The sequence below is a fragment of the Ostrea edulis genome, chromosome 2, assembly GCF_947568905.1.
Source record: "Ostrea edulis chromosome 2, xbOstEdul1.1, whole genome shotgun sequence".
Classification (NCBI taxonomy): domain Eukaryota; kingdom Metazoa; phylum Mollusca; class Bivalvia; order Ostreida; family Ostreidae; genus Ostrea; species Ostrea edulis.
In genome coordinates, this window is record NC_079165.1 from 77,091,696 (window position 1) to 77,105,605 (window position 13,910).

The window sequence follows — 13,910 nt, forward strand, 5'->3', positions numbered from 1 at the left end:
TGTGTTATTCTAGTGGCGTTATTTTGTGTTATTCTAGTGGCGTTATTTTGTGTTATTCTAGTGGTGTTATTTTGTGTTATTCTAGTGGCGTTATTTTGTGTTGTCCTAATGGCGTTATTTTGTGTTATTCTAGTGACGTTATTTTGTGTTATTCTAGTGGCGTTATTTTGTGTTATTCTAGTGGCGTTATTTTGTGTTATCCTAGTGGTGTTATTTTGTGTTATTCTAGTGGCGTTATTTTGTGTTATCCTAGTGGCGGTATTGTCATGTGCATACTATCGTTCCAATAACAGCATGTCACCTCGCTTGATCAAGCATGCATATTTCCTCACTGGTAGGTCGGTGTAAATAAAAGTGAGTATGTCCACAGTTTGCCGTTCTTTAAATGTAATTGGTCTCTGGATGTTCACTCTTTACCGACCTTTAAATGTAATTGGTTTCTGGATGTTCACACTTTACCGACCTTTAAATGTGATTGGTCTCTGGATGTTCACACTTTACCGACCTTTAAATGTGATTGGTCTCTGGATGTTCACACTTTACCGACCTTTAAATGTGATTGGTCTCTGGGTGTCCACACTTTACCGACCTTTAAATGTGATTGGTCTCTGGATGTTCACACTTTACCGACCTTTAAATGTGATTGGTCTCTGGATGTTCACACTTTACCGACCTTTAAATGTGATAGGTCTCTGGGTGTCCACACTTTACCGACCTTTAAATGTGATTGGTCTCTGGGTGTCCACAGTTTACCGTTCTTTAAATGTGATTGGTCTCTGGGTGTCCACAGTTTGCCGTTTTTTAAATGTGATTGGTCTCTGGGTGTCCACAGTTTGCCGTCTTTTAAATGTGATTGGTCTCTGGGTGTCCACAGTTTGCCGTCTTTTAAATGTGATTGGTCTCTGAGAACAAACGTATAACCCGTTTCGTTGAAATCTATGAAAAGCTTCGCCCAAAAATTTTAATGCTCGATCAAGCAAAGTGACACGTTGTTTTGGAACAATAAGGCATTTTTGTAATCTAACCGGGAGGTAATAAAATAACTCAAGGGTCTTACGCGTACCCATAGATCAATGGCCTTATTCGTCATATGTTATGTAACTGATGGTAATCAGGGGCGGATCCAGGAATTGTGGTTATGGGGGGCGCCACTTTATGAGGCAGGGGGTCTGGGGTGAAGCCCTGGTGGGGGTCCAGGGGGCGAAGCTCCAGGATTTTATAGGGCTTGAAATATATCTCCTATTTAGTCTTCTGTACTATTTTCTATAATTTTTTATGAGGTGAAACTAATAAAATGACGCAAATTTTAAGGGTTTTTGGAAAAAATTAAGTTCTCCCAATAAAGTAATTCAAGAAATCCATAGATTTTGTCATTTATTTCTCCGGGAGTGGAAGAAATTATTGCTTCTTTTATTGTTTAGTACATTTTTCTGAACAAGATACCACAATTTACCTTAAGTTTGAAAATTTTAGGGGGGGCGCGCCGGCTGCGCCCCCCCCCCTTAAATCCGCCACTGGTAATACAGTGGCGAATCCACAAAAGGGGGTTACAACCCAAGTTTGTACATTTTTGGGTGGGTGGGTGTTGAATTCGTATCCCCCTCTAGATCCTCCCCTGTAAAATGATTCGGTAAGGGTACGAATCTGGTTATTCATAATCAGTGCCAGGTCAAAGGATATTCCAAGAGTTTTCACATAGGAAGAAATTTTTATTTACCTTCTGTCAAGGTTAAAAGCGAAGTCACATAATTTTATGTTTTGGCGCAAACACATTTGAATTCTGGTTTGTTTTTTTCTTCAAGTTTTATAACTGTCAGTGATAAATCAATCACCTTGCAATGTAGTTATCTATCGATAAAAACACTGAATTTTCTCTTTGACTAAAATTATAGAGAAAGGTCTTTATATAACGTCCCTCCCGAGAATATTACACTCGTATGGAGACATCACCACTGCTGGTGAATGGAGCGCCAAAGTAACATAAACTCAAATAATTGAAAATAAAAGATATCTTCAATTATTTGAAGATATCATCAATTTAATTATTGTTCTCTTTAATTGAATTAATGTGGGCATTAAATCAATTATTGCTCTCATCAATTGAATTAATGAGAGCAATAATTGATTTAATGCGTGCATTAATTCAATTATTGCTCTCTTCAATACGCAACTTCCGAGATATCAGCTCTTCTGTGATGGAGGTACGTTCAGTGTTCTGTTGAACGCCTGGGTGGGTACAAGACATATACATATATAACTATAGACTAGCTATATGTAAATATGGATAAAAGTAATGAAAGTGTAAAAAAAAATTTATATCAACCGATGGTATACATTAAACTGACCATATCAAGAATAATATTTGTTTGAATTAAATTAGGCCATTAAATTAAATATGATATTATTTTTTTATTTCTTCGTCTGCACGAGTGATATTTTAATCGAAGAAAAATGGTGATTATCGATTTTTGTTTGAGCTAATTCATTATCAAATACTAATAAACTTACTAATATTGTGTGTCCCTGCAGTTTGGATGGTTGCATGATGTCTGATAATCGGCCCTAAGGCAATATATGAAAGCAGCGATAAGCACTTGTATGTAACCAAAGCGTGTGGACGATAGTTTGTTTTGCGTCTCACTGTGCGTAAGAGTTTCACAAAGGGAAAGAACTATTGGGCAACTCGGAATTTGCGCATTGAATTGATGCGCGCATCAATTGAATTAATGAGAGCAATAATAGATTTGATGCGCGCTTCAATTCAATTATATTACTCTCTTCAATTCAATTGATGAGAGCATCAATTTAGTAGAAATATTGCTCGCAATAATTAATTTAGAGCTCGGTATAAATAATTTGATGATCTCTTTAATTCAATTGAAGATATCTTTAATTTATTTACAATGCTTTTGTATAAGGAATTAATGCGCGCATCAATTCTTTTAAAGAGAGCAACAATTCAATTAAAGAGATCATTAATTCAATTGTGGATATGTTGAATTGAAGATATCTTAAATTATATAGTTGCTCTCTCTAAAAGAGTTATTGCTCTCTTCAAATGAATGAAAGATATCATTAATTCAATTGAAGAGAGCAATAAGTGAATTAATGCGTGTATTAAATCAATTGTTGCTTTCATCAAATGAATTAATGCGCGCATCAGTTCAATTATTGCTCTCATCAATTTATTTAATGCGCGCATTATATCAATTATTGCTCTCTTCAAGAATTGTAGCGCGCATCAATTCAATTGTTGATATCATTAATTCATTTGAAGAGATCACTAATTCAATTAAAGCGCGCATCAATTCAGCTGAAGAATTAATTATATCATCAATTCAATTAATGCGCGCATTAATTCAGAATTGAAGATATCATTAATTATTTGAAGAGATCTTTAATTAAATTGTTGCGCGCATCAAATGAATTGATAATATCTTCAAATAGTTGAAGACATCTTCAATTATTTGAGTTTATGTTAATTTGGCGCTCCATACCGGTGAAGGGCTGCAAAATTTCTACCTATGCTCGGTCCTTATGACCTTTGAGCAAGGAGCGATCTTTATTGTGCCACACCTGCTGTGACACGGGGGTCGTTTGGTTTTTGCGGTCTCGTCCGAAGGACCGCCCCATTTAGTCGCCTCTTACGACAAGCAAGGGGTACTGAGGTTCTATTCTAACCCGGATCTCCACGGGGCACGGAGTTTTTTGGGTTTTTTAAATCACGCTTTTTAAATAGAAGGAATTATCTCTCTTTTTCAAATGATGTCCCATATTTGAGATATGAGGCCGCCAACCTTGTAATTACGATATCGTCATCAAACTTTTGCCAATTAGCATCTCAAAATTTACTACTGCAATAAACTTCGTAGAACTTGATTAAATATCGATATGATCATAGAAACCAATTCTATATCGCATGAAGTAATGCAGGTAAGTCAACACCTCTTTCATTAAAGTAGAAAGCATGTAAATGTTGAATATTTTACAAATCGAAACGGCTTATCTGGAATGAAAACACAAGCAGAACACTTAACTACATAGCCATCTCGACGAGACTGACTAAGTTGGATACCAGAGAGACGGGCCGATAGTGAAAGGTCGCCATGAAGATCCTATTTCCCGTGTTTGTTTTGTCCATTCTCCTGAAAGGTATGTACGCAATTCATCACGTAGGAAGTTTATATTCTATAAAATTCCTCTAATGTAGTTGCAGAAAATGTCTTTTACTGTACAATGTTAAGGTAATTTAGATCGTAATACTGACTGACTTACTCAAGAGACGGGTAAATTCGTAGATAAAAAACAGTCACATGTTCCCTGAATTGTAGTGTTACTGTGCATGTTAGCAAAGTAGATGGAGCCATGAGACAGAAAATATATACATGTACATACTAATCATTGAATTCCGCTGGGGTTTTCATGTTCGTGTTTTAATGTAAAATTTCACAAAAATTGTAATTTTCGCTCATTCCTTTGTATCACAAAGTATTTTTATAGATCTATATGCCCCTTGTCATGCATGTCCAATCGTTTTACAGCAAGCCATGCAATACATGTACATCGTGGTTGTTTTGTTTCGACAGGGTCGTCAGGGAAACACAATCACCACCCTGTCCCCCTCCGACAGTCTACAACCCCGCCTCCGAGACATCGCATAATTGGTGGATCCGCCTCTGTACCGCATTACTGGCCGTTCATGGTCTCTCTGCAGACTCAGGGGGGATTTCACTTCTGTGGCGGAGTACTAGTGACGACAAAATGGGTCCTTACGGCCGCTCACTGTTTAGACGGACTGAGGTAACAGACACCATTCCTAGGGGGCGAATTTAGCAAGGTTTAATGACCACGCACTGAAATTCTTCCGACGTGTAACAGAATTTCAGAGATATACTGAAGTTAAATGCATATATAGGAAATAAAAGTTGAACGAATACTAATTTTAAAATGCTTCCCCACCCCAACCCAAATACTGAACTTGCCCCTGATGTTTTCATCTGAAAAGCTGTGATGCCCAGTTAGACACTTCGAGCGGCGCTTCTTTCATGACGATGAGCGAAATAAATAACAAAAAATGTGAACCTTATATTTTGCATATAATATAATACATCGATGGTGAATTTATCCAATTTGGGAGTAAAATCAAACATTTTATTTTTCGTGTTCCATTTGATTCAGTAAACAAAGGTACATTGTATTCATGTGACTCGCACTAATAGGAAAATGTGGTCAGCTCCATCTAAGTCAGGAACCACGTTTGGTCATTTCTGTTGATCAGCTGAGTAGTTACAATTGTTTTTGCGATAGCAAACAACGCAGATTCATTTCATATACATGTTTAAAAAAAAACACATAAATTTAAAAGAAGAATTTGAATCGTCCAAAAGAGATAACCAGATATCTAGAGAATTTTTTTCGATGTTGTTTTAGCGCTGGGTCGTTCCGGGTGGCGCTGGGAGAACACAGTCTTTCCACAGATGAAGGAACAGAACAAATCCGGAACATCACATCCATACATAAAGTGAGTGATGGTTATTTCTGTATATAATAGTACTCGGGGTCTTTCTATTTTAAAGAAACTTTACCCCTGTCGACTTTTTGTTTTCAAATATGCACCCCGAGGCACGAATTAATTAAGGGAAACTGAATTAATCCATGGGGTTTATTTGCCGCAGAGTCAACTCCTATGGGTTTAGTTGGACGGGGTCCAGGAACAATGAAACAATGAAAAATATCACAGCGCTTACTGATTCTGCTTTATACTGGAATATTGCTACATAAATATCGGAAGTTGACAATGAAGAAGCCGGTGCCATATCATTTGTCACAGAGTTGAGATTTTAGTTTGTCGTTAACATATATATGTTCAATAAAATATATAAGTACGAAACAGATGTGGAAGACTCTTTGGTGTCTTATTTCGAGTTCACTGGGATATATCGAATCGACATATGAATGAAAATGCTTATTGTTAAAACGTCGTCGACATACCTAAATGTCGAGTTGAAGGTCATGACAAGAGATTTTTTTCTTCTTCTCATGTAGTAGCTTTTGAATAAATTCTATTCCATAAGAATATAAAACAGGCCAGTTAACAAAGGAGCACAATTCCTGCCCATGGAAATTCAAATAGATTTTTGGAAGACCTTTTCACAAAAGACTACGAAGATATTGTCAATTAAGAATTTAACTCCATCATCTTTTTAATATCAACTTCAAAGTATTTGTGTGTATAATCAGAATGGTGTTTAACAAAGTAATTTTTTGAATGACTGATCACTAGATATGAATATTCCTTCTTCCAGTTTTTGTTGAAGAAGCAACTGTACATGCCAAAAAGTCTATGGTCTTTTAATTCATCAAAGGGAATGGTCGTGTTGAAAAGTCGTACGTTTTTTTCTATAGTTCTATAGAGGTTTTTTTTTAGAATCCACATTTGATATATGTGATCAGCTTCGTGAAACCGTTAGATCTTGTAATCTCACAACCACTTTCTTTGAATGATGTTGTAGTAGCATGTACTTCCTTGGCGGAAATGAAAATTTTTCGTTCAGGAACCGATTTATTGTTGGCTTTCGCTCGAGTTTTCTTTCGGTTACAGCATAAATAGAAATACTCAATAAAGTTACGAATAAGCAAACTTCGGAGGATTTTTCAATCGTTTGAATGAGTCAAGGTGAAAAGCTGTGAGTAATTAATGTCGTCTCTTTGATTTCCAGAATCCGTTCTACAACATCCAGCATTCTGATTTCAACTTCTACCTGCCTAACGACGCTGCACTTTTGGAATTAAGTCAACCCGCAGTGGAAAATCTCCACGTTCGAACCGCTGTTTTACCCACTAAATGTCACGATTTCACAGGACAAGCCTGCTTCACACTGGGGTGGGGAAAAACACAGGGTAATGGTTTAAGGACATTTGATACAAACCGAAAATTGAAGGAATGGGTTGATATACACATATTTTTGCTTTAATTTGGTTATCACAAGTACAATACAAAATTCCTACAAAAATATTGGACTTGTATTTTCAATGGTGTTCAAAAGTCAAATATATATTAGCGGAAAAAAGAAACCATGCATTATAAAATTTAGTATAAATTTTTCTATATTTATTATTTATAAAATCTAAACAATCGATAAAGGTGATGTTTTTTTAACCATATCGGATAGTACCCGACTCAGATGCATGGACTTTTTCATGGTTAGTGAACACATGTTGTTTATTGAAGTGTTCGTACGCACGAGTTTTACTGGCCAATACTGTTTGGAGTAAGAAGTGTAAAAGGTTTGTTTGGACACTATTCGTTAAGGAAAGCACTTTAGTTTTGACAAAATTTACCCTTCTGTCGTGCCACGACTCAGCGAAAACCAACGTAATCGTGCTGTTGGGATGCTTCAAGCTGGAATGGCACAAAATATAGTAGCAAGAGACTTTGGAGTTCATCAGAACACCATCCAGTCATTATGGAGACGTTTCCAACAATCTGGTAACACTCGGGATCGACCACATTCTGGGCGTCTTCGTGTGACGTCGTGTCGACAGGACAACCACATTAGACTTGTGCACCTGAAAAATCGTTTCCAGACAACAAGTTTGACTGCTCGTAGCATTCCTGGACTTCGACCAATCAATCCAAGAACTGTGCATAATCGTCTGTGCGAGCACAATATCAGACCAAGACGTCCAGCGGTGCGCCCAATACTTCTTCAACGTCATCGTATCGCTAGACTAGCGTGGTGCAGACGACATCTGCGATTCAGAATACAGGACTGGGCCAATATCCTGTTCACTGATGAATCCAGATTTCATTTGGATAGCAGTGACGGTCATTGTAAAGTGTATCGTCGCGTTGGGGAGCGGTACCAAGACGCTTGCGTTGTGCAACATCGGCAATTTGGTGGAGGTAGCGTTATAGTGTGGGGTGGAATAACAGCACATGGAAGGACCCCTCTACAAATTGTCTATGGAATCTCACCGGCGAACGATATCGAGACGAAATTATTCAGCGCCATGTGATACCCTTCATACAGAGACAGCAAAATCACATCACTCTGCAGTAAGACAACACAAGGCCACATGTTGCACGTGTAGTTAGGGACTTTTTTGTTCAACAACATGTCGATGTCTTGCCTTGGCCAGCTGTTTCCCCCGATTTATCGCCGATCGAGCACGTCTGGGATGAAATGCAACGACGTCTACGCCGTTTACCAAATCAGCCAGCGACATTGGCTGATTTTGGCCAGGCTTAAACCAACATCTGGAACAACATTCCTCAAGCATTTCTGAACACTTTAGTGACATCAATGAGGCGCCGTTGTCAAGCATGTGTGAATGTAAATGGTGGTCATACGCGTTATTAACATTGTTAATTCAAGTTCGAATACCAGTGTCTTTTGAGTGTGCTGAAATTGACGTTATTCGACGTTAACATTAATAGATTATGAAATGTTGTAACGAATACATTTGTTAACAGTATTACAAAAAATGAAATTTGTTCATTGTTATTTTTTAAATTATTTTTTCATATATTAAATAATGCAGTTCTTTTTTTTCCGCTAATGTATTACACCTCCCTAATATATAATTTTATACAACCCCTACCTGTTTTTGGACTTAAAGGCCAGCGCTAGTGATTTAAATATATTTTGGAACTGTACAGTTCCAAAATATATTTAAATCATTAGTGCTTTCTGGATTTTAACCATTAAATTAAAATCCAGAAAGCGCTAGTGATTTAAATATATTTTGGAACTGTATATTTTCCTGCTTTTTTATTGAATTATATATATATATATATATATATATATATATATATTCAAAATGTAATATTCACGTAAATGTAATTGTATATTAACTTATATTGCAATATCTCCACAGGGGGAAAATAAAGAATGAATGAATGAGGGGCGGAGCTAAGCAGGTGTGAAGCCCTGAGCCCGAGGAAACCCTGCTAGCTTGTATATACCGTCCCAAATATACAGGATGTTATCTGTGTTACCTGCATTACATCTTATGGGAATAAATTACATTCCATACAGGAAATCCAATTTCAATTTACACTGTACTTATAATTGCATACATTTTCATAATTCTGGAAAAGAGTTTGTAGCAATTAGCGGCTTTAAGTGATTTTATGATTGTGTTCGCGATGTATTAAATGCATATACGTCGGCAACATGAAAAGCTTGATTTGTATCTAGAGCAGCTTAGAGAAGTTACACTGAAAAAAAGAAGTTGTATTACACCAGAGAAATTTGATATGAATGAAAAGTGGAGAATATTTACAATATTTTGAAATTGAAAATTTTCAGATTTACTTTATTTAGTCAAAAAATGCAGTTTTAGTAGAAACCGATCAGAAAATAAAAAATTAAAATCCCTGCTGGACTTGAACACGCGATCTGCAGTTCAGCAGTCGACGTGCTACTCGGAACATATTAAGCTACTCTAGATAATTTTTTTAATGAATAGACAAATATTGCTGATATTTATATTTCCATTCATGTTTTAAAAGGAAGTCAACCAGTATGACGATGTAGAGTACCTCCTTAATAAGCGAACCAGCCAATGGAAACGTTCATTGGTGGACGGTTTCTTTGACTGATTTCTAATTAGGCCAAACATTTACTGTTCTGGGACTGAACTCCGGTTGAACCAAACATTTACTGTTCTGGGACTGAACTCCGGTTGAACCAAACATTTACTGTTCTGGGACTGAACTCCGGTTGAACCAAACATTTAAATTACACACGAAAAATGATGTTTATATCACTCCCTGTTGCTTATCCTGAAATAGAGCTTCAGCTCCCCTAGCCCACAGGGTTTTGACATAATCTGAGCAAAGTGGTGTATATATGTAGTATATACTGACTCTATATACCAGTTTGCTCAGATTGTGTCAAAACCCTGTGCGCTAGCCAAGGGGTTTCGTCGGGGAGCGCAGTGGACCGAAAGAATGTAGGGCAGAACGTCACAGGACAAAAAGTCACGGACAAAATGACCATGGACAAAAAGTCACAGTTTTTAAGAAAATAAAAAGTATTGATTTTTTATATATATTTTAAAACATATCTGTTCTTTTTGTAAAGTTTAAGGAAAATATATATGCAAAATTTATATTTTCTATGAGATTTTGATAATAATCATAAAATTGTTATTCCTTTTATCATATTTATTGTAAAATATTGTTTTGATTTTTAAAATGAGATTAAATAAAAATAAGCTTGATGATCATTTGGTTTAGTATACTACATATTAATGATTGTCAAAACAAAATTTGATGGCAGAATTATGGTTGGCTTCTTTTCACTCCAGATTATTGTCAAAACAAGAAGTAAGTGAACTGTCATATAATTATTGCTATATAAACAAGTTAATGATTTTTCCTTTCTTATTATCTAATAATGAACATCTAATAATGAACTGAAAGTGCTAAATGTGGCATAACAAACACCAATAAGAATGATGACATGTATTCCCTTCTACCTCCCATCCACTGTAAGAAAACAACAGCTTTCGTGAGCTTTTTGTCCAGTGACGTTTTGTCCTGTGCCTTTTTATCCTATCTAATCAAAAATCATCATTGTGACTTTGTCCTACGGATTTTGTGACTTTTTGTTCTGCGACTTTCTGTCCGTATACTGACCGAAATCCCTTGGCTAGCGAAGAACGAAGAGTTGTTCTTTTGGAATTTCACAGACCAGGGTCCCGTGTCACTGTGCATGGATTCATGTTTTCAAGATTTTAAGTTAAAAAGCCAACTGTGGGAAGATATTTTAAGAGCAGGGTAGCCCTGAATTTTGTTGATGGACCAATTTAAAAGTCGTGTAAATATATACATTGCTAGTAGAATTAAAATATATTAGTCACGATTCGCATTATTGAAAGATCTTTGATAGAAATTCTCGCGCAGGGGCAGATCCAGAAATTTTTAGAAGGAGGGGGGGGGGGGGGGGGGGGGGGGTGGGGGGGAGCCAAGTTTGTACCAAGAGGGACTGAAGACCCCAAAATGTCAAAAATGATCGCTTTTGTTTTAAAAAAACCCGTCCAGACAAGGGGAGGGAGTGCAACCCCACTCTAGATCCGTAATTGTCGCAATTTATGAACGAACAGAGCGTTGGTTATACATCCGAATATCTAATATTTTCACCACTCACAGATGTAGAACACTCGGATACCCTTCAGCAATCAACAACGACAATCTTAGCAACCAACCTGTGCAGCGCCACCTGGGGGAACTACGTGTACTACGACAGCTTGTGCGTCCTTGATTACGGAAGCACACCGTGTTCTGTAAGTACCAAGGCACTGGTGTAGAAATTATCTTGGATCCACCAATAGCATGACAAGAATCTTTAGGGTACGTAGCATTTTAGTGACCTTGATTTTCATCTTTGGCGACATGGGTGTGCGACTTTTGATTTCAATTCATTAGGGTGATGTGTCAATGACCTTGATTTTAATCACATTTCGTGTGACATATGTGACCATTTTGATTACAATCTTTCCGGTAATTAGGGTGTGTGACCTTGATATGATTATATTTAGCGTGACAGAGGTTTGTGACCTTAGATAAATAGGGTGTGTGACCTTGACTTTGATTTTTATGCTCCCCTTTGAAAGAGGAGGCCTATTGTTTTGCTCCTGTCCGTCGGTCAACCAAGTCTTGTATGCTCAATATGTAAAATAATCCTTTGCTCAACAATCGGCAAACTTTGTAAAGTGTTTGCCCATAGAAAGCACATGACCCCTATTGATTTTCAGGTCACAAGGTCAAACTGGACAAAACAAGATATTGTCCGCTCAATATCTCGAGAATACTTTGACAGACAACAAACTTGTTACACTGGTTCTACCTAAGGAGTATATGACCCCTATCGCTTTTGAGATCACAAGGTCAAGAGTCATATTGGACATAATAAAATTTAGTTCACTTGATATTTTAACCATTTCCTTGACAGACATCAAACTTCGTACACTGGTGCCCCTAAAGAGTAGATGACACCTGTTGGTTTTCAGATCACAAGGTCAAAGGTCATGATTGAAATGACTGGTTATTTAGAAATATCTGCTCACTATCTTGAGCGATCAAACTTACCATTATTTATGGTTGCCCCTGAATAGTAGATAACCCATGTTTTTCATTATACTACAGACATTCTTAATGAAAAGTTGATTCTTAGGGATTTGTGACCTTCGGTAATTGGGGTGTGTGACTTTGATATAATTATCTTTAGTGTGACAGGGATTTATGACCTTAGATAATCAGGGTGTGTGACCTTTGCTTTTAATTACACTCTTCAGGGTGACAGTGGCGGTCCCCTAGTATGTCTGGACCGGTCACAGTACGTGGTGGCTGGGGTATCATCCTGGGGTGATGTGGACTGTGGGTTCCATCCCTCAGTCTTTACCAAGATCTCCGAGACCTTATCCTGGATCCACGACATCACCAAGTAATGCATGAATCTCCGATGATGTGAATACAGACATTTTTTTAAACTTCAAATATGAACATTTGATGTACCTAAGCAATATCTAATTATTTTCTGCAAATTCATTTTATATCCAGGTGGCTCGATTTTGTGGTCAGGATATATTCTATTCTTTTCTGTATTGTTTTTCATTCTCATTTTTTGTGGAAGATGCATTCATATCCTGAGATCATTAAGAATAAGACTCTCCTGGAGAATTGAGTGATTTTTTCGTAAAGGAAATTGTAGCATTTACATTATTAAAAAACTGCACTTAAGAAAGTTTTCAATTGTCAAACTTTACTCGACCATAGAGAGCAAAATTCTCCATTTGTTTCACTGTTGTGTATTTTTAAACAGAGATGAACTTGTGAAGTCCCATTGTATGAAAATAAATTTTAAATAAAATATAAAATACTGGTAAAAAGAATTTATTAAATACAATAAATAGAGGAAAATAGTGACAAGATTTGAGTGTATCAACGTACACAATCGAAATAACGAAACACTGGCAAGGGATTCAGTGTCCATACACACACATACAGTAGCAAAGTGGGTCTATAACATACGCACAGAGGAACATAATGTTCCCATAACACACACGAGGAACACAGTGTCCATAACACAGACAGAAAGAGCATATATTCAGTACATAAAACAATAAGAACTGAACACGTATTTTCCCTTACCAACAAAAAATTTCAGAGGTTATCACAGGATCTAGGCAGTGGGTTTGCCATTTGCATGATTTTAAAGCACAACAAATTACTTAATATCACAAGACTTAGCTACAACAAACTTGTTTATATACTTACATGTATTGATTTCAAAAAAACTTTTTCCAGTGTTCTTGAAAAATTCTGAATTGATGCTAAAATGGACATGGATGTTCAAATCCATCCAACAAACATCATGACAAACTTAGATTTAAATTCCAATTACAAAAAGCTACGCAAATTGAGATATTCGAATCAATGGCAATGTTCAAATCTCAGTTGATGCACTAAAATTGATATGTATGATTTGATGCCAACTTTTCTTTATAACACTTGCAAAATCAACATTTGGAAATGGTTTTAGCATGACAAGAAGGAAATGCAATGACCCACTGTAAGTCAAGTTTCAGCTGTACATATATGTACCATTGAAAAGATGTCGATCTCTTGTCCCTTAATTATACGTCTTCATTTCGTTCTTTACACAGGATTTAAATGCCGTCCATTTGTCCTGAGTGTGCATCAACTGTGACTGAAAGGGAAAAAAATTAAAATTGAAAAGTAACGCTGACTTTCTATATAACATGATTCTTTATGTTTACTTTTGTATAAAAGTACTTATCAAGCATATATATCATCTCTCTTCATTTCTTAAATGGCATATGATAGGTAACTTTAAATTAAGATTTTGGAAACATGTAGGGTGTTCTTTTTTCATAAT

At 36.5% G+C, this 13,910-nt stretch overlaps 2 protein-coding genes across 6 annotated transcripts in view; one reads left to right on the forward strand and one right to left on the reverse strand.

The window, feature by feature from the left end:
- Nucleotides 1–4,042: 4,042 nt before the first annotated feature.
- On the forward strand, nt 4,043–12,755 carry LOC125678145 (CUB and peptidase domain-containing protein 2-like). Of its 2 annotated transcripts, none has more exons than XM_048916341.2 (6): nt 4,043–4,152; nt 4,587–4,800; nt 5,431–5,521; nt 6,720–6,900; nt 11,162–11,295; nt 12,307–12,755. In XM_048916341.2, exons 1-6 carry the CDS (start codon nt 4,107–4,109, stop codon nt 12,457–12,459), a joined length of 819 nt encoding a protein of 272 aa, XP_048772298.2. In that variant the 5' UTR covers nt 4,043–4,106; the 3' UTR covers nt 12,460–12,755. The 2 variants fall into 2 exon arrangements, with proteins under 2 accessions (XP_048772298.2, XP_048772299.2); XM_048916342.2 differs by having other exon boundaries at nt 11,162–11,362; nt 12,307–12,442.
- Nucleotides 12,756–12,888: 133 nt separating this feature from the next.
- The window catches only part of LOC125678143 (calcium uptake protein 3, mitochondrial-like), a 63,891-nt gene continuing 62,869 nt past the window's right edge, over nt 12,889–13,910 (reverse strand). For all 4 annotated transcript variants that reach the window (XM_048916333.2, XM_048916332.2, XM_048916335.2 and 1 more), the window contains one exon: nt 12,889–13,721. In XM_048916333.2, the coding sequence (XP_048772290.1) occupies nt 13,644–13,721 (78 nt within the window). In that variant the 3' untranslated portion in view covers nt 12,889–13,643. The remainder of the gene's footprint in view (nt 13,722–13,910) is intronic.